This window comes from Hyaena hyaena, unplaced genomic scaffold, assembly GCF_003009895.1.
Source record: "Hyaena hyaena isolate Hyena2069 unplaced genomic scaffold, ASM300989v1 scaffold_614, whole genome shotgun sequence".
Classification (NCBI taxonomy): Eukaryota; Metazoa; Chordata; class Mammalia; order Carnivora; family Hyaenidae; genus Hyaena; species Hyaena hyaena.
This window is the reverse complement of record NW_024081244.1, coordinates 477,088-497,122: the sequence shown is the minus strand read 5'-3', so window position 1 is coordinate 497,122 and position 20,035 is coordinate 477,088. Positions and strand designations below refer to the sequence as shown.

Sequence of the window (20,035 nt, the reverse complement as noted above, 5' to 3'; positions counted from 1 at the left end):
TCAGGCTTCAGTTCAGACTAAATTTTCACATCATATCTGTCCTGATAGGCTGACATTTTTTGATTTTGCTTTATAATTTAGCAAGGACTTGATGATTATTAAAATATGTTTTATTTGTTTGTTTGTTTGTTTATTTATTTATAAACTTATTTTAGAGACAGAGCATGTTAGTAGGGGAGCAGGGCAGAGGAAGAGAGAGAATCTCAAGCAGGCTTCATGCTCAGTGTGGAGCTCAACGTTGGGCTCAGTCTTACAGCCTTGAGGTCATGACCTGAGCCAAGATCATGACCCGAGCCAAAATCAAGAGTCAGTTGCTCAATTGAGCAAGCCACCCAGGCACCCCTAAAATATATTTTTTAAATCAAGAAGAACTAAATTAAAATTATTATTTGGTCTGTACAAAAACTCCTTATTTTTTCTCCTCATTAAATATAAAAATGTCTATAAAATAAAATACAAATTAAAATATTTCCATTTCTTCTCTAAAGTCCCAGTTATGACAACTCATCTGTTCTTTCCAAGTTTTCTTCACCTTGAACCTTTAACATATCATTTAAAAAATCAATTCCCTTAGTGTATTTACCAAATACAAACATAATACTAGCCAGGCACCCTTCTAAGAGCTTCACAAACATGAAATCACTGAATTCTCGTAACAACCCGTGGAGGAGGCATTATTATTATCGTCATCACCCTAACTTTACAGAAGAGTGAAACGAGCCACAGGGGGGTTAAGGAAACTATCCAGGGTCACATGGCTAACAAACCATGATTCACACCCAGCTGACCAGTCATGGAGACTATACCCTTAAACACTTTGCTGCCCTGCCCTCTAGGAGATGCTCCTTTCTGCTCAGAATGTGACATACAGGTGGCCAGTCTGCTTAGTTTCAAGATGGCATCTCTTTTGACTTTGTCTAACTTTCTCATGTCTCTTCCGTCTTCTCTTCATTTCTTGTCCTCAAGAAATGCAATCTCTTTGTCATACTTTGTGCTATAGAATTATTATTTTTTCCTCTCTAAAGAAGGACCTTGTAATCAGTTGTACAAGACAAGTAGCTTTCATGTCCACCAGGGCTTGCTTTGCCTGTATTTCTTCGGGTTAGATATGGTTTCTAACTTGATTGTTTGCTTGTTGTTCTCAAGCATGCTGTTCTAGATGGAGAGCAAGAAGGAGAAACCTTCTCCCACTTTGGATCCAAAGAGGAAAAAAAATGTGATTTTATTCTCTTCCTGACCATAAATACTCCTTTGTCCTCTTTCATGTAGTTTTCAGAAGTTTACATAGAGAAGCTGAGGGAGTGACATACATGAGGGATGGCTATTCATCATATACGTTCGGGTCTGAGGGCAGGATGGATAGGACGACCCCACACGGGGGCCAGACAAGCTTGCTCCCTAAAAGTGGCCAGCACAACACAACGACGCACACTTACAACATCATAGTGGGCAAAGATTTTCTCAAAGTCCCTCTTTCTTTCTTCAGTGGAACAAGCCTGTGGGTGGGAAGAGCAGAATGTCAGTCTGGCAATGGGAAGCTTCCATTGTACAATTCTTCCAGGGGCATAGACAGCTTTTATACACTTTGAGTCAATGACCCTTGATTTCAACAGTAAGTCCTTTTGGTCTCTAGATAAATTAAAGTAAGATGCAAACAGGCCTTCTTTTCTTCCCTCCCTCTCAAATTTATGGAGAGACATGAATGACACGAGCCCATGAGAAATGTCATGACTTACATCCATTTTAAATTGGAGAAGGAAGTTTTCCTGAAGAGCCAGGATCCTAAATGGAAAAGAAAAAAAAAAGAAATTAATCCACTTGATGATGTGTCAGTTCTCAGTTACAAGCAATTCCATAACTCTGGGATGAGGAAAGAGCAGGCGATTTCCAGATTATTCTGCAGAATAGGGTAGGTGCTTGAAAAATAGGAATTTATACATTATAAAAACAAATTAAAAAATCAGCGGTGCCTGGGTGGCTCAGTTAGTTAAGCGTCCAACTTCGGCTCAGGTCATGATCTCACGGTTCGTGGGTTCAAGCCTGCATCGGGCTCTGTGCTAACAGCTAGCTCAGAGCCTGGAGCCTGCTTCAGATTCTGCGTCTCCCTCTCTCTCTGACCCTCCCTTGTTCATGCTGTCTCTCTCTCAGAAATAAATAAAAAATGTTAAAAATAAAATTTTTTAAAATAATAATAAAAAAATAAAAAATTCATTGGGAGGGACTTTCGCCATAGAGAGATTGTTAAAAAGGCATCTTGGTGGAAAATGGCAGAGTGAGGGCTTATGAAAACTCCTCCATTACAGCAATGAGAAAACTGCCCATCCCCCCAAAAAACTCAAAATGACTTTTTCACAATTCTAGAAATTAAAGTCTTGTAGAAATCTGATGAGTGCTTATTTTGGAAAAATGACTAAATCTTGGTAAGAACAGTGGATTTTGTGCATTTTCACTTCCTTTATCCCTCCGTCCTCCTCACCTCCATTGTACCCTTGAAAACGAAGAGCCCACAGGCCCCGGGAGAATGAGCCTTCTAGCAGCAGCTAGTGAGCAGAACAGAGTTGGAGCTCTTTCGAAGCCGAGGGTCCAGAGAATTGCCATTCTGTGACTTCTTGGGTGTTCTCTAAAAGACCCCATTTGCAAGATGCACTTATTTGACCTGATTTTGAACTCACCCAGTGGGAAAGCTTTTTGCCTGGGAGCTTTGTTCAAAACCAATGAAGAGCAACTGTTGGAGACCACAGCTGACCACAGTGGTAGATACATAAGAGCTGGGGTCAACAACAGGCTAACTAAAAAGATTAAAAAGGAAAAGCTGAAGGAATGAGATTCCATAGGGGCTTTTACAAGTCCCAACCTATTTCTGGGAATCTAGCAAGTTACACACATGCCTGGGGCCACATCCACGCCCAAGACTGTGTATCTGCGCAAAAGGAGAAGGCCCTCAGCCCTCCCCTGCGGCTTATAGTCAGGCTCTATGCAAGCAGGAAGTTAAGGCTAAGGCAGAGTTGTAAACTGCCTGGTTGGGTGTAGATGTGCCCCAACACGTACACAGGGACCCTCAAACAACATTGGGAGACATAAGGAATCTCTGTGCAATCATGATCATAAGCAAGCAGAGACTTAAGTGTCCACACATAACAAAGATACAGATTTTACAGGATTAGTTCGAGAAAGTCACTAGACAAAAAAGACAACCATTCACAACACTAAATGTGACCCATAAGAAATACTAAAGAGAATTCTTCAAGCTGAAATGAAGACGCCAGACAGTCGCTTAAATCCACACAAAGGGAGAAAGACCTCAGCCAGACACGAAAGCCCACATATTGTATGTTTCCATTTATATGAAATGCTCAGAATGAGCAAATCCACAGAAACGAAGTAGATGAGTGGTTACCAGGGGTTGACAGGCGAGGGAAGGAGATTGTGATTCCTGATGGGTCTGGGGTATTTTTCTGGATTTATGCTGCATTAAATCATGCATTCATAGTACAGAGAAAGGTAGAAAAAAAATATCTTGCAACAATTTGGAAAATATTGCTCTTCTGGATGCTCAGGGTAGAGAGAATTAATGTGAGCCAAATAGAGGGTAGAATATTCCGGGACTCTTTAAGGAATCCTGTTCTTATCTGTCGGTTGGCACCAAGCAGCCTAAGTGATATTGCCGGTCAGAGGACATCAACTTGAGAAGTGCTCACATGTGGAGCAACAGGGCTGCCTTCCAGAGTTGGGAGAAGAGACCCGTGTATAAGTGTTTTAAGGCCTTTTAGACATTCAATTCGTTTCCTATTGCTGCTGTAACAAATTAGCACAATTTTAGTGGCTTCCACAGCATACATTTGTACCTTCCATACTAGAAATGAGAGTCTGAGATGGATTTCACTGGGCACCACCTTCAGCAGGTGCCCTTGGAGCTGCTTTCTTCTGGAGGCTCTACAGAAGAGTCAGTTTCCTTCCTTTTTTATCTTCTAGAAACTGTTTGCATTCTTTGGTTCATAGCCCCTTTCTCCACCTCAAATCCTTCAAAGCCTTCAAAGCCCATCCCTCTGCTTCCTTGTTCCACATTTAAAGGATCCTTGTTATTACATTGGGCCCACGTGGGTAATCCAGAATAACATCCCTAAGGTCTGTTAATCAGCAACTTAAATTCTATCTGCAGCCATAATTCACCCTTGCCACATAACATAAAATATTCGCTGGGTCTGGTAATTCAGACACAGACATCTATATTTGGCCTACCCCACTTGTCACTGTCAAATTCCATATCAAATTGGTTTTGAAATAATGCAGGAACAGTTTCGTTGCTTTGCATCTGTGTTCAATACTTCTTCAATTCTTCCTTCAGTCGACAACTACTCATCGAATCCTCCTCTATACCAAGCACTGTGGCATGAGAGAAGCCATTCAAGGGATGAAGGTGTGCTTCCTGACTTCTGGGTAGGACCATAGTAGAGGATGTTTGGCTCACTGCACGGGGGGGCTTTGGTTATGATCGTGATAGAGGGGATGTAAACTCCATAGTTGGAGGTCAGGGATGCTAGATGTCCTGCATTGCATGGAAAATTCCACAAAATGGTGAATCATCCCATATCTCACCTGACTCTGGAATGTCCAGGAGGGAATTCATGTGTCTACAAGTCCTGCTTATAATTATATTTGAACCTAGAACACAATTACTATTTACATGAAAATCCAGACTATTTTTCTCAAGGTATACGTAATTTGCTAATTTGTGTAAATTATCCAGATAGCATTCTGAGTCACATAAATTGCGGAATGACTATACTTTGTTTCACTTGGGACACTCTCAAGACGTATTTATTATTTATATAGTTATATCAAGAGCAGCTGAATTCCTGACACAGGAGTTGCCAACAGGTCATACCTGTGTCCGTCAGTGTCTGAACTGACATATTTGTGCTATTTCTACACCAAGCTATAAGCAACGACCACTCTGTTATGCTTGCCCTGTGGTTTTATCTACCCACCTACACTCTGAAATATACTTTACTTTATTATAAAGTGTTTTACCTTATTTCCTTTTATGTGTTATAGTTTATGCATTATATTGTCTTAGCATTTCGTGCAGAGGTAGGTTATATCTTCTGTGGATTTTATTTCAGGAGTAAACAGTATCATAATCAATAGGGTAGAGAGCAGCTTACAGTAGTGACTCAGTCAGCCTCCAGAGGGTGCTCAGGGTTCCTCGACTCGCTACCTTTAAGAAATGCATTGAGTCAAGTGGGTGGGTGGGTGCTTTTGGGGAGGGGAGCAATGAAATTAAAAGCTATTGTTTTCACCCAGATTGCCATGTTTTGGGTCTTCCTGATAGGATTGGCTCTCACACACAGCTCTCACAGTAGCTAGTCTGACCTCCACTTGAGAGGAATCCTCGCCTCCCTTGGCCAAAATAGCTTCAAGGACTAAGGGGGGACCAGGGGATAGAGCCAAGGCTGCAGGGCTGGGACCCCTCCGTCCTCAGCCTTTGGGAGAAGCTCTGGTCTGGCTGGTCTCTCCATGCCTCTTCTCCATCAGAGTGGTCAAAATTAGGATGGAGAGCCTAGGGAAAGGAGCTAAGGAGAACACAAAGGTTGCCTCACAGCTTCTACAAGGCCCAGAATAGAAGACCATATAGAGTGTTGGGCTCAGTGTCCTGGTCATCACTAAGGAGAGACCCATCCTGGTGTGGCCCCTTTCACAGATCCCCTTCAAGAATTAGCAGATGGACTTGCCAAGAGAGGAGGCAGCTGGTACAGGGTTTAGTGATTCTGAATTCAAGTTAATATCTGCTTGTGACCTTGCCAAGTTAACTCTGTCATTGAAAATCACCCTCAGCCCTTGGACTTCCTCTCTCCCAGCCATATATCCTACTGTCTTGCAGCCTATAACTGCTAACCTTTATCCTTGTCCAGTCTACAACTACATCCACCCCATCCTCAGGTACCTGGTGTCATAGCTGCTCCCCCATCTGGGTTTATCTATGTATTCTGGATCCAACGATTTCAACCCCGTCCATCTATTCACAATTTTTTTTCACTCTGTGTACAACCATGGGTTGTTTTGAGGTCAGCTAGCCTTGAGAAAACATGCTGACATGCCCATCATGTCACAACACTGGACTTACAGCAATTTGCAAATACTGGGCCACTTCTGCTGTCACCCCCTACTCCTCTGCTCTGGTCTTCAGGTGCTGGATGCCCGTGGAGGCTACACCCACACCGAGAAACCAGCCAGCACAGCTGGAGTGTGGTTCAGCTGTCCTCTGTCCTGAACTGACTGCTCAGCATTCCCAGAGCCAGTGAATTGGATCCCAGATGTATTTTTCCATGGGGTCTTCACGTGGAACCAGGAAGGCAAGGCTGGCTTATGCTGTCAGAGCTTGACGTGGGACTTGAACTCATGACATGTGAGATCATGATTTGAGCCAACATCAAGAGTTGGCTACCTAACTAACTGAGCCACCCAGGAGCCCCAAGCGCTTTCATTACCTTTACAAAGGGATCTGTTACTCCAGAAGATTCACAACTGCTGCTGCTAATTTGGTAAGATGAGCCTGTCCTTCAGGGTTTCAGGCAGGACTTGACCTCTGCTTTTCAGAGAGAAGTGTGCGTGCATCATGAACCCTAGGAAGGTGTTTCTGAGCCTGACTCCGTTCCCCTGCCACTCACCTTGCCAAGTCATTAAGATCCAACCGGCCATCCTTATTTTTGTCAAAGATCTTCATCTGGAATGCAGAAGGGGAAACAACTGTAAGAAGCACTTATAACAGGAATCCATTCTAAAAGCACTTTGACATTTTGCCCTTCCAATCCCAGAGTTGTCTAAAACTGGCTGCGGCCATCTCACATCACAGAGTACTCCCGACAGAGGACAGAGGAATATCATTTTTCCATTGAAGGCAGAAGTAGTTGAGGAGGATGTGACCTAGGGGAAAGCCTGTCTCTCCAGGCTTCCAGGATTGTAGGAAGGAAGAGAGGGAGAGGCAGAGACAGGACAGTCAAGTGCACAGATGTGTGACTAGATGTGCTGGAAGGGGGGCCCTGGAGGGAGGAGATCACTAGCTAAGGAAGGACAACACTGAGTAGAGAGAGTTGCTGTGGGTTGGCTTTCCAGAGATGCTCTGAGCCCCTAGGCATTTGAGTGCTGGGTTGAGATCCAGAGGACTGTGACGGGATGAGATGATGCTGGAACAGAGGGTGGGGATGGACGCCAGAGCCACGGGCTGGAAAGAGGATGTGTGATAGAGAAACACTTAGCATGTCTGACTCCATGTGATTTCTGTTTCCCTTGCTGCTCAGAAAACCTTTCTGCTCAGCCCTGCAGGCTACAGCTAAGGTGTGCGAAAACCACTCTTTACCCCAAATAAACTTCACCCAAGGAGAGAAGGGAGTATATAAAGAAATAATAAGGCTATCTTTAAGATTTATGGGAATGCCATGATCAGGTTCCTGTACACAGAGGTCAAGTGACCAAGGACAGAAAAGTTTTACAATCTTCCTTGGACCCTGGTGGGCTCCTGAATGTTACAGACAACAATCACCTCTTGATTCCAACCTCCTCCTCTTCTCCCTCCTCCTAACATAAAGGAAGCTCACATTTCATGCTGAGAGGAGCTGGAGCTACTCTTTGAGACAACAGTCACCAACTCCTTGGTTTGCTGGCTTTCTGGATAAAGCTGGTTTCCTTTCCCCAGCGTCTTGCCTCTTGACTTACTGGTCTGTTGTGTGGAGATAACATGTGGACTCCACTACAGATGTGGCAGAGGATTAATGGCCCTCACCCAGCAAGAGGTAAAGGATGGCTGTGGAACTAGCCTGTACTTCCAATGGGCCAGCCAAAGCTAAGAGCACAGATTATGAGTTCATCACACACTTCCCCCACTGTGAACACCAGCAAGGTAGCAGCAACTGAGTGGCCAAGAGGCACCAGCCCAGGGACCAGAGGAGTCAAAGAGCATTGTGCCCAGGGACCTTGGCTCCTCCCCTCCCCCACTAGGGCCCAAAGCCACTTTTCTCTCCTTGATGCCACTTTTGCAGAAGAGTCTGGGTTGGATGAAGGTGACTGAGAAATCTAAGAGGCTGAGCTTTTCCTTTTGTAGAAAGACTTAGCATGATCCAAAGAGACTATTTAAATGATAGCACCAGACGAGGCTTTAAACAAGATGGATCAGATTAATTTAATCAAGATGGAAGAGAGATTATTTCACTGCATATTTGAGTCATAGTGTGAGTGAATTTTGTGACCTCACCACATTTTAGTACAGCAGCTCTAAACATATTTGCAGGAAGAGGCCGTACAGGAAGAGAGACAGGGTGAAAAAATCTCAGAATATATGTAACAGATTTTTGCATTAAAAAACATATCAGTCCATCATTCCTCACTACCTAAATCCAGTTTACTTTTAATATTTGAAATGAATTTGAAAGCCCATTTCCCCAAAACTTTAGCACCAAAAATGTACAGTACAGAATCTATTAAAATGCAGGTTATATTTTTATACATTTGGATATACTACACATCCAATTGTGTCTCAGATACAAATTCTCTATCCAGTAAAAGTCTGATACTTTGCTAAAGACTGAGCCATGAGTTCTTTCCATGACACTACCATTACAGAAGTTTCTATTTTAATAGAGAGCTAAATTATCTCGAGTTTTAAGCAAGTAGTAACTCACCTTGAAGGATGCAGACCCATCTCCATAGCTGTCCAAATTAGTCAAAGGGGAAAATACCTTTTGCTCAAAATTGGCTTGAGGAATAACTGACCACCAATGTGGTAAATTATGCTCCTACTAATCAGAAAATTGGTTACGTGGTTCATTTGAGAAGTTCTGAGAAGTGGTCTGAGTCAGAGCTGTGAATTTAAGGTCGTCACCATTAGCTGGTATTTCAAGCCACGAGGCTGGTTGAGGGCACCAGCAGAGGGAGGGTAAGCACAGAAGCAAATAACTCTCAAGACTGGGCCCAGACATGTTTCACTTCAATAGGGATCAGAGAGCTGAGTGCCTTCTCCTACAGAAGGAAGCCAGCTACTTCAATCCAGGCCCAAAGGACAGGAGCCAGACCAGGGTAGAAGATGGGACAAGTTTAACCTCATGTCTCTTTGTCTGCCAGATTTACAATAGCTCAAGTTCCATGCTCTAATTAGGTATGTCAGCTTAACATCTCCTGCATGTATTAACTTACATTTTCTTTTAAAGCTCAATATTATCCAATAGCATTCTATTCAGACAGCTAATCTTTCCTCCTGCCAGGTATCCAGCACCTCTCAATTAGATGTCATAATTGGCTTTTGTTAATAGGCTGTTTCCTCCCTTGTCCAGAACATTAATTAGGAATTAGAATAGGATTAGGCCTGTGGACCTCAACTTCTCTCCTACAATTGGGTGCTCTGCGGTGCTCATTTGCTGTTCATGCTTCAGACAGCTTTCAAATGTGCCAGCTCCCATGGGGGTCCATTTGAATTCATTTAGCAGGGTATATTTCTGAAGTAAAGCATTTGATGCTAAACCTTGGAACCAAATTTGTAATGCAGGGCTGCTCTGACTGTATCCATTGCTCAATAAAAAGCCATTAAAGCAGTGGTAAGGTGATTTCACACTTGGTGAATCATTTAGAGCTCAGGTTCTAAAATCTCTTTTGAGCATATTGAATTTCTGAAAGTTATTTCACCCAAAGGTCACTAGGGAATTGTAAAAAGTCTTCTAAAAAACAACTATAGTCCAGTTCCCAAATCTGTTCATTGGAAAAGTATAAGTTGCCTCTATAATCTCAGGAAGAACAATGAAATAAATTGACCATAATCTTATTACACTCATTCTGGTCAGACTAGGTCTTTGGGTAGTAACTCTTCCTTGATTCCTCAACACTTAACCTATCACCTCAGGGCAGAAAGAATCCGTGAGGGGCCACTCAGGGTTTGACTGATCATGAGCCTATCTTCATGGGACAATTTGGAACAAAAGATGAGTGTTTCCCCACAGCACTCATAAACAGAAGAACCACAGGTTTGGGCAATGACACAGACACAGGATAACAACATAGTCTTGGTCAATGGATGGTTCTCAACCCAGATACTCAACAGCTGGGCGAGACCATTCTGATATTCCCCGGTGGGCTCACAGGATTCCAAGCTTCCAGAGCTGAGCTCAGAGCCATCAAACCTGCACATTGCCAGATTTTCTCCAGCCCAGAGCATTCTATCTGAAGGCTGCCCGCGGTGGGCTTTGTAAAACTGAAACCCAAAGGCCGTGTGTGAAGAGAGGCGCTCTGAGCAGCCAGGGTAGCTGGGCTGATGGGTGAGGTGCGCGTAATCTTTTCAGCCAAGTATTGACTTTCCCAGCGGCCCACGTGTTCCCTTCATGCCTGTTCCTGTCCCTTAAAATGGGTTGTTTGAGTGAGCCGACCCGGAGCTTCATGCAGCCACAGATTCCTCTTCTTCCCTGGCTCCTTGCATCAGCTTAGCCACGTTCTCTTCCCCAGAACTATTGTGTAGAACCCTTTCCTGTTTTCTGTTGTCTCTCATTAAGTTGTTTCCTATTTTGTGTTTAATAAGATGGCAGCTCTTAGGATTATTTCTGGACTTCAAGAGGAGAAAAATGTTTTCCTAGGTAATAAATTCTGGCACAGCTTGATAGCTCGAGTTCCTGTATTATCTTATCTTTAAAACTATTAAAAGATTCCTAATCCCTTAATGCAGCTTTGTCCTCACCTTGTTTTTCACTTTCTTCAGAGGAATCGTCATCTCTTCTTAATCTCTCAATAGGGCTTACTCATCCCCTTTTGAAAGATTTCTTTTTAATGAAGAAAGTATTTAAACATCCAGACTTGAGTATTGTGGTGGAAAATACAGCTTTCAGAGGTAGATCTGGGTATGCATTTCCAGTCCGTCCTTACTATATTTGGCCTAAGTCTGTAATCCTCAGTTTTTCCATTTATAAAATGAGAGGTAAAATATACTTATTTTATATAGTTGCTGCGAGAATCAAATGTTTGAAAAGTGCTTTGCACAGAGCTCAGCACAATGTGAACACTCAGTATAATTAAAGGTACTGATTAAAGGTACTCAGTACTCGGAGTAAATGCTGGCCATGTTGCAGTGAAAATAACATGCCACACGTACTCAGCTGAGGAGGCGTCTTCAAACAACTCAGCTTTAACTCTGTCCATCTACCTTTTCTTGTCCTGCCTCTGGTGAAACTCTAGAATGGTGGCTTCACTATAACTTACCTTATTTTTGCTTTTTCCCTCCATTACCAAATTTTCCCTAACTGGAAGACTCCAGAAAGTCAGGGACCATACCTTTCTTGGTAAGTTCTCCCTAAATGAACTCACATCTTTGAGTGAACTAGTTTACCAGATCATATTCTGACCTGGAAAAAAAGCATGAAGAAAATGAGGGATTTGGTGACAGAGGGGATGCTGTGGGTCACTTTGAGACTCTACTCCTCAGCCCAGAAAAGGCATGTCAGACTCAAGGAGCACAGGGATGTGAACTCTGAATCCATAGACTTGTCCCAGGCCTGTCCTGCTCTGATTATCTTTTCATATTTGCACTGCTTTTCCTCTTCCTCCTCTCTCACCCCCCACTCCTGCTTTCCTACCCCTCCTACCTCTCATCATCAGTGTGGGGCTCCAGCGACCCTGTCTGGGTCTGCCCTGGGCTCAGCACAGCTCATACCCTGCCTGGTGGGGACCCCTGTGGATGACTCTCTGTGATGAAGGACCCTGGCGAGACCCCTAAGGGATCAAGCTCAGTACATCCAAGCACTCCTTCTGCCTCTGTCCTGGAGGGTCTGGTTTACAAAGAGGAAAAATCAAAGGAGAATTTCAGAATGGCAAGCATAGCTTGGGGAAGGCTGGATCTGTGTGATATGCCATCTACCAGGCGCGTAGACGACGGCATCTTCTGTTTCCAGCACTCTGGTGGCTCTCGTCTCACTCAGACGAACCCCACGTTCTCACAGTGGCTAAGAAGCCCCACAGGGTCTGGCCTCTGATGAGTCTCGCCCTTGAGTGCTCTGCTCCAGCCACACTGCTGTCTCCCTGTCCTTGAAGATCGCTGGCACACCGACCGCTGTCCCAGGGGCTCTGTGCTTTCCTGCACTCTTGTCCTTCCTCAAGCCTCACCTTCCAGAAGGGTGAAAATTACACTCCCCAGCCCCCGGTCTCAGCTACTTCATCAGCACAGCCATCCTTTGCCCTGCTCTACTTTTTCATTTTCTCCATAACACTCATTACCCTCTGTCATGTGACATCATTTATTATTTATTATGTTTATGGTTATTGTCAGTCTCTGCTTTGTCTGGTTTGCTCACTGCTGGGTCCCCAATGACTTGAGGAGTGCCAGGGGCATGGAAGATACTCAGTGGATATTTGTGGACTGGGTTAAACGAGTGACTGATGTGAAGACAATGCTATGCATGAGGTACCCTGGGGGAACAGGGAGAGGAAGCTGCATCCACTACAGAAGAAGGTTATGGAAGGTTTTCTAGGCCACGATGATGTCTTACTGAATCTTGAAGGACAAGCAGGAACTGGGAGAACCAAAGTAGGGAATAGAATTAAGCCACATTAGTGAGAAAGTAGTGATTGAGTATTGTAGTGGGAGGCGGAGGGCAGCCCCTCAGCATCAAAGGTAATCCAAGAAATACTAGAAAGATCCTGGTGACTCTAAGAGAGTATTGCATCATGTAGTGCATGATTTATACATTCATAAAGTCAAGGTAACAAACACCCAGTGCTAACACTGGGTTGAGTCAAGGTTGGAAAGTGCTCAGCTAGGAACATAAGCTGCTTGTTATTCTCAGGCAGTTACAGGGACATCTCCCTTTCCAGAGTATTTATTCTGCTGGAAATCAGGTGGGAAGAAACCTTGAGACTTCCCTGTGGCTGGGAAAGTTCTCCCTGCTTCTAGGAGATTTCCCACCTCACTCTTCTGTGCTGAGTGCGTATTAATCAGGATCTCAAACCCCATTTGCACGTTATTAAAATAGGTCGAATTATTTCCTTGATTGCTCCTGGCATCGGCTCCGTTTCTGCCCAGGCCATTTACAAGCCATTACAGTCAAGTGCACCCTTCGCCTTCCCTCGTTCCCAGGGCAGGTGCCCGTGACTGGAGGCCGAGTCAGACAGAGTGCGGAGTGAGAGAGGCTGAAAACCAGGAGAGCTCAGCATCCAGTTTAACCAGCACCTTCAGCCAGGTGACCTAACTTCTCCCGGTTACCTGATTTTTAAGGTGAGTTTAAGAATTCAACTTCATGCGACTCAGTCACTTACCCTTTCTAAGCCTCCAGCATCAGATAGACAAAATAGCATGAAAATGCCAACCCTGCAGAGAAGTCACCAGAAATAATACCATATTTGGGGCACCTGGGGGCTCAGTCGGTTAAGTGTCCGATATTGGCTCAGGTCATGATCTCGTGGTTCGTGGGTTCGAGCCCCGCGTCGGGCTCTGTGCTGACTGCCAGCTCAGAGCCTGGAGCCTGTTTCAGAGTCTGTGTCTCCCTCTCTCTCTGACCCTCCCCTGCTCATGCTCTCTCTGTCTGTCTCTCTCAAAAATAAATAAACATTTAAAAAAAAGAAATAATACCATATTTGGAAATCAGCTCAAGGCCTCTGTAGGTTGACCTAGTGGCACACGTTTTATGAAATTCACCAACTCTTCTCGGTGTTATGTGCTCCTGACTGCTCGCCAGGAAGCTCAGTAACATGAATCTGTGCTGGAGCTCTTCACATGTGTAACAATCCTACAAGCAAGTAAGCCTTCGCCGGCAATTTCTTTTCCTTATTAACTGAGAAAATGACAGCGTCTGATTGGACCGAAGCACTCGTCTGGGGGAAGGAAGGAGCGCGAGGGACACGAAAGGCAGAGAAGCCAGACTGTCGACTGGGAGCTGGAGAACTGCGCCGTGTTGGGTGAGGATGAGTTTGCCAGAGGCAGCTCTCCCGTGCCGTCATTTTTCAGGGAGCTTTGACACTGAAATAATCTCAGGTCACTCAGGACATGGAAGCCTCAGGTCACTCAGCCACGAGGGGCCGGCAAACCAATACCAACAAGGACCACAGGCACGAGCTAACAGGTGCTGAGCCCCCATTACGTCCCGGACGCCCTGCAGAGATATTGGCTCTCTCCACACACCCCCCCCCAGCAGTTAGGTACCATTAACCCCCATTTTACAGATGAACTAGTAAAATGGAGAGGCTGATGGTCTCCCAAGGTCGCTGCTACTAAGTGGCAGAGACGGGACGCACATCTCCCATCTGTCTGACTCCCCGCCGCCCTGAATCAACACGCTAAATGAACAGAATGGGGGCAAGAAGTGGCTCCCTGTGCCTGGTACTGATTGTCCGTGTTTACCCGTTTCTACGTGACTTCGAGCGGCACGGAGGTTCTTGGCCTGGTGCCTGGTAACCCGATGCTGACTGGACTTTCCACGTCTCCCCAGGGACAGGTGAATGGCTTTCCTCTCAAATACATGCAGTCTTGTCCTCAGAGAGAGGCTACAGCAGCTCAGTTTTAGTCAACGTTTCCCAGAGGAGTTCTGTTGTGTTCATTCAGTCTGCAGGGGCCCCTCGGCACCGAGTCCGGGCCCCGGGGAGGCCTCAGGGGGGCTGCCCTTGTGAGAGCACACTGCCCAGCTACTTACCATGGTGCCAGTGTATTCGTCCAGCTTAGCGTCGGGAACGGCCTTCCTGTGGTGGAGGAAGAGGTCTCGGAGGAAGTTCTGTGACATCGAGAGAAGAGCCACGTCTTATATCTTACATGGGGAGCAAATAAACCACCAAGATCTCGGGACACCTTATTTCAGGGATTGTGGTTCTTTTTTTTTTTTAAGGAGAAAATAAAATGCTTTTAGGAAGCAATAGATCCGAGAATGAAGGGCTCTCACTGTTTAAATGGAGCTCACAGGGGCACCTGGGTGGCTCAGTTGGTTGAGAGTCCTACTCTTGATTTTGGCTCAGGTCATGATCTCTTGGTTCGGGAGTTCAAGCCCTGTTTCAGGCCCTGCGTTAACAGCAGAGCCTGCTTGGCATTCTCTCTCTCTCTCTCTCTCTCTCTCTCCCTTTCTCACTCCCCTTCCTCTTCTCGCTCTCTCTCAAAATAAATAAATAAAAAATAAAAACTTTAAAATAAAGGGAGCTTACGGAACCCAGAGGATGGCTCCAGGCATGCAAAAAGTATAAAAAATTCCTCAATTTTATGTCTCTTTCCCAGAGAAAGCAATGTTATCTGCATGTCCTAAACCTTTTAAACACAAATAAGGTTTTTTTGTTGTTTTTTTTTAAGTAACAAATTCAAATGCATGTTTCCTGGGCCCACAGAAATTAAGTTCATGGTCCATACACCAGTTCCCAGTGATGAAGAAGTCCATCTCCACCCAGTGAGAGTCTCCACACTTACCCGCAGCTCAGTCCCCACACTTACCCGCAGCTCAGCAGCTGATATAAAGCCACTGCTGTCAGCGTCGTACTTGCGCCAAATCTGAAATACACGAAAGCCATGCATCCATTTACTGCTCCAATGACCGTGCAGACAAGCACAAGCCCAGAGAGGACGTGGAGGGCTGACACCAGAGTCTGTCCCTGGTACAGCTGGTGACTCTGACAATGTAGCCTGCAGCGTTATCAGGAAATTGCATGCAAGGTGGACCAGAGACAAATCCTGGGGCCCAGGAGAGAGTCAAACCGAGGCACGTGCATAGAACTAAAGCCCCAAATAGCAATAACTTTAATAAAAGGGTGAACCCCTCCCAAATACGCTGTGCCAGAAGGCCCTAAGGAATCTTGCCTGTGCAGCCTTGGCCTTGGCTCTGGGAAAAGGGAATAAAACATCTTGGATAATTCCCAGTGACAAGGCAACCCCTTCATTGGTTTAAGGGTAGCATCCATCCAGCGGAAGATACAATTACTAAACTGGGAGGCGGAACTGAACATTTTTAAAGAGACACTGACCTGCTTTCTTTACTACATGGTGTGGTTGGGACCACCTGTGATAGATTATTCCGAATATAAGCGTCGCAGGTTGGCAAGGTAAAGTTGTTTTTTCTAATTGACAAGATTTTCTGTAGATGTAGAACGGATTAGCTGAGTCACCAACTGCAGAGACCTTAACCCTAGACTCGAGTCAGCCAGCCCTGCCTGAGGACCCCGCAGGGACAGTGCGCATCCCGACAGGTCGTGACAAGGTCGGGAAGCGTCACCTTGCTGTCCCTGAGACCAACATGTCTGCCTGAGTTCAGCCAGACCTACAAAGTCAACTTGTTACACCAAAACTGAGAATGAGAATTTCAAATAACAAAACCATTTTACACGCTTTTTTTTTCATGTTATTCTTCAAAAATGTCTGTCTACTTTATCTTACAATTTTCTTACAACTGAGCCATTTGAGGGCCAAAGACTTTTATGTGAATCATGCGCACGCCTGTCTTTAAAGAATGAAAGCAAAATGAGGAGATTTCTGGGCAAACAAAACAGAGTTTTTACCTGTTTTGTTTTACTTTTGAGTGAAGGATATATTCCAGGAAGGAGGAACATGAAGAGGGAGAATCTGAATCACAGACCAGAATGGTACACAAGGGCGCTGGGAAACAAATCTTGACTGTGTCTTGTTTGTGGGGTTAAGGAAAGCAAGATGGAACCGAGATCCTGGACGGTCACAGCACGGGAGCTCTGAGTGGTGTGTCAGGATGAAAGGGTTTTAAGGTCCTGGGGCTCAGAGGGAACATAAAGGCATTAACTTAGAATGTTTAAAACTATATAGGATACTGATAGGTTATAACAAATTTAATTAAAATAATCAAGCGTCTGAAATGAGATCTATATATACCTATATATTTTTTTAAATTTTTAAAAATGTTTTATTATGTATTTTTGAGAGAGAGAGAGAGAGGCAGAGCATGAGCAGGGTAGGGATAGAGAGAGAGGGAGACACAGAATCTGAAGCAGCTCCAGGCTCTGAGCTGTCAGCCCAGAGTCTGATGCTGGGCTTGAACTCACAAATGGCAAGATCATGACCTGAGCTGAAGTTGGACACTTAACCTACTGAGCCACCCAGGCATCCCTATATATATAATTTTTAGTTGGGTAGAGAAAGGGAAAACTTCCTTGTTAGAAGCAGTTGACAAGCTAGAAGGGAGGAGGCAGATGGAATAAGTTACAAGAGAAATAAAAAGATAGGAAGGTGCTATAGTGCTATTTCTTTTTTCCCATTCCTTGACATTATTGAATACTATGTAAGGCCTAACATTTTAATGCTGTTTTTCTGATTATAAGAGTACATCAGGTTCACTGTACACAATTAATGAACTACAAAGAAGGACAAGTATAATCTCCAAAACTATCTACCCCCGAGATCATGTTTTTTGTGTGTTTCCTTTCCATCACAGTTCTACGGTACACCTGACAGGGCTAAATTGGGGGCCATACACTTGGGCAATATGTTGATTATTTTCATTTAAAATTCTCTGAGAGCATTTTTAAGCACAATTACAATTATTTTGAAAATGCCATTTAAAATAATTTGTAAATAATTATGATTCTGTGCACAATTGGAAAATATAAAAGTGCAAAGAATATGAAAATCATCTGAAATCTTACTGCTTAAAAGCAATCAGTATCTATATGGCATATATTTCCCTATGGTCTAACTTATGTACGTGTTAGGATGAACAACTTTAAAAATAATGTTAAGATCATAACGCATGTACAATTTTGGTTCTTAACATTATAACACATTTCGTCAATATCAACATTTCTCATTATACCCTTAAGAGAGATGCTTGGAGCAGTAGAATTTTATGAAGTCAAAGGGTAAAGATATTTTTAACTTTGAATAATGACATTTTAAAGGATTTTGAGGCGCCTGGGTAGCTCAGCTGGTTAAGCGTTTGACTCTTGGTTTTGGCTCAGGTCATGATTTCACAATTCATGAGTTTGAGTCCCACATTGCACTCTCTGCTGTCAGTGCAGAGCCCACTTTGGATCCTCTGTCCCCCTCTTTCTCTGCCCCTCCCCTGCAGGACACACGCATGCTCACTCTCTGTCTCACATACACAGACACAAATAAACATTTAAAAATCAATAGTAAGGGATCTTGATCGTGTTTTTGCAAAATTGCTTTCCATAAAATTGTTGCAGTGTGCATGCCTACCAACAGATCATGAGCATCAATCTCAGTGCTACCTTGCTGGCACCACATATTCTGTTGATTCTCTTAAAATCTTTATCTCTTTGATTGGTAAAAATAGTTGTTTTTAATTTGTATTTCTTGGCTACCAGCATACGTTTATTGTCCAAATCCCTTCTGTGATTTGTCTATGCATGTGCTTGCTCAATTTTACAGGACTTCCACTTGGCCGGAAGTAAATACAGCCACGCAAAAGGGCACTAAGTCATTATCTTGTAAATGGGGCCATGGTAACTGTTTCACGAAATGGATCCTGGATGCAGTAGCTGTCTTGGGTCTCTCTGACTTTCCAGGTCTTTCTCCAACAGACACTAACACCTAGGGGCTGAAAGAGGAGTTAAGCGGAGCCATTGACTCTGGCTTCAGCCTTCACTCAAGCACAGCGATGGTAAACAGAAGTCCTCCTGGCCGGATCGACACTCGAGTGAGTAACATTTTCACAGTATTATACCTTCAAAACTAGGATTAATTGCCAACATTTAAAAACAAATAGTTTCACCTAGAGTCTAGATGTCCAGACGGCAGTTTGCTGGAGCTGCCCAGTGTCTCTGCTTTGGAGGGGCTCTTGATCTCTGGGCTCCCCAGTCCCCAGCAGACCCCCATCACACTCCTCCGTGTGCACCTGCCTGGTCTCCTCTGGCCCAGGCTGAAGGACTTGGTCAGCTCGGAAGCAGCCTAGGTCAGCACACAGAGCACACGGGGGCTTGGGGCCAAAGCTCTGGCTCATCACCAAGGGCTCCTTTTGCTTGGTCTTGTCCCTGTGGGCAGCTCTCCCTCAGGGACTGGACAGGGGTGGTGGCCACCACAGTTGGCGGGGGGCCCTGGTCTCTTCTCAATCCCCATCATCCATAGAGATACAACCAAACACTTACCTGCATAAACTCCACGCTGCTGTCCAAGGGGGTTTCCTGACGAAAGAGCAGAAGGAAGTTTTCATCCTCAGACAAGAACATATTGGCAAGCTAGGGAAATGGAGAGAAAGAGCAGTTGGTGACACTGGCCAGTGCCCCCTGGGTAAAAGTCATGGTGGGACCTTTTACAGGGCAGAAGGGCTTGGATCCCCCAAGACTGAGAGCTCAGATTCCAGTTCTGTGCCCTTGATTGCCATTTTCAATTCCCTGATTTTGTGAAACAGTATTGCATCCCTCCTGGGAATGAAGCACTGTGGGTGTCTGCCTTCTGCAAGCTTACAATCCAAAATAATAATTCTGATTTTAATAATAAATTTGTAAGAGCTTACTATGTTCCGGGCACTATCTTAAGACTCTCTCATATTAAAATAATTTCACTCTATAATATAATGGAAAACGAAAATAGCAAATAGCTCTTATACATGTCATGAATTGTTCTAAATTCTGACATTTGCTTAGTCACTTATCCCTAACAACGACCTATGGAGTAGACAACACACCATTATTATTATTTGTTAGTTAGGGCAACTGGAACTTGCCTTAGCTATGCCTTTAGTAAGCTGTGGCATCAGGACTATGGCCAAGCTCTTAACCTTTATGTTGTGCTGGTGAGATGCTGTATACATGTTCACTTCAGTGTCACAGGCAAAGGCAGGAGTGTTGTATGTTCGCTAATTTATTCTTTTATGTTATTAGTTCATTAGTATCTCTATGATGCTGCAATAGTTGGTCCACGTGTGATAAATTCAATCATCCAGATTTCCATTCGAGTGCCAGCTCTACTGATTTATGTCATATCTCCCATGAGTAAGGTGACATTTTCTTCTCCTGTGTGACTATAACTCTTACATCAGCATGTAGGCGTGTTTGGCTGGCCTCGTCTGTCACCTGTGGTCTAGCAGTGTTACTGTCTTCACTCTGAGCTGTCTGTCATGAA

General features: G+C 44.3%; 1 protein-coding gene across 1 annotated transcript in view; it reads right to left on the bottom strand.

Annotated features, from left to right (window-relative positions):
- The window catches only part of SCGN (secretagogin, EF-hand calcium binding protein), a 34,821-nt gene that overhangs the window by 6,426 nt on the left and 8,360 nt on the right, over positions 1–20,035 (bottom strand). The window contains exons 4-9 of the mRNA XM_039257262.1: positions 19,060–19,149; positions 15,428–15,484; positions 14,649–14,726; positions 6,669–6,724; positions 1,737–1,782; positions 1,437–1,496 (exon numbers count right to left, since the gene is read on the bottom strand). Coding sequence (XP_039113193.1) covers positions 1,437–1,496; positions 1,737–1,782; positions 6,669–6,724; positions 14,649–14,726; positions 15,428–15,484; positions 19,060–19,149 — 387 coding nt within the window. The remainder of the gene's footprint in view (positions 1–1,436; positions 1,497–1,736; positions 1,783–6,668; positions 6,725–14,648; positions 14,727–15,427; positions 15,485–19,059; positions 19,150–20,035) is intronic.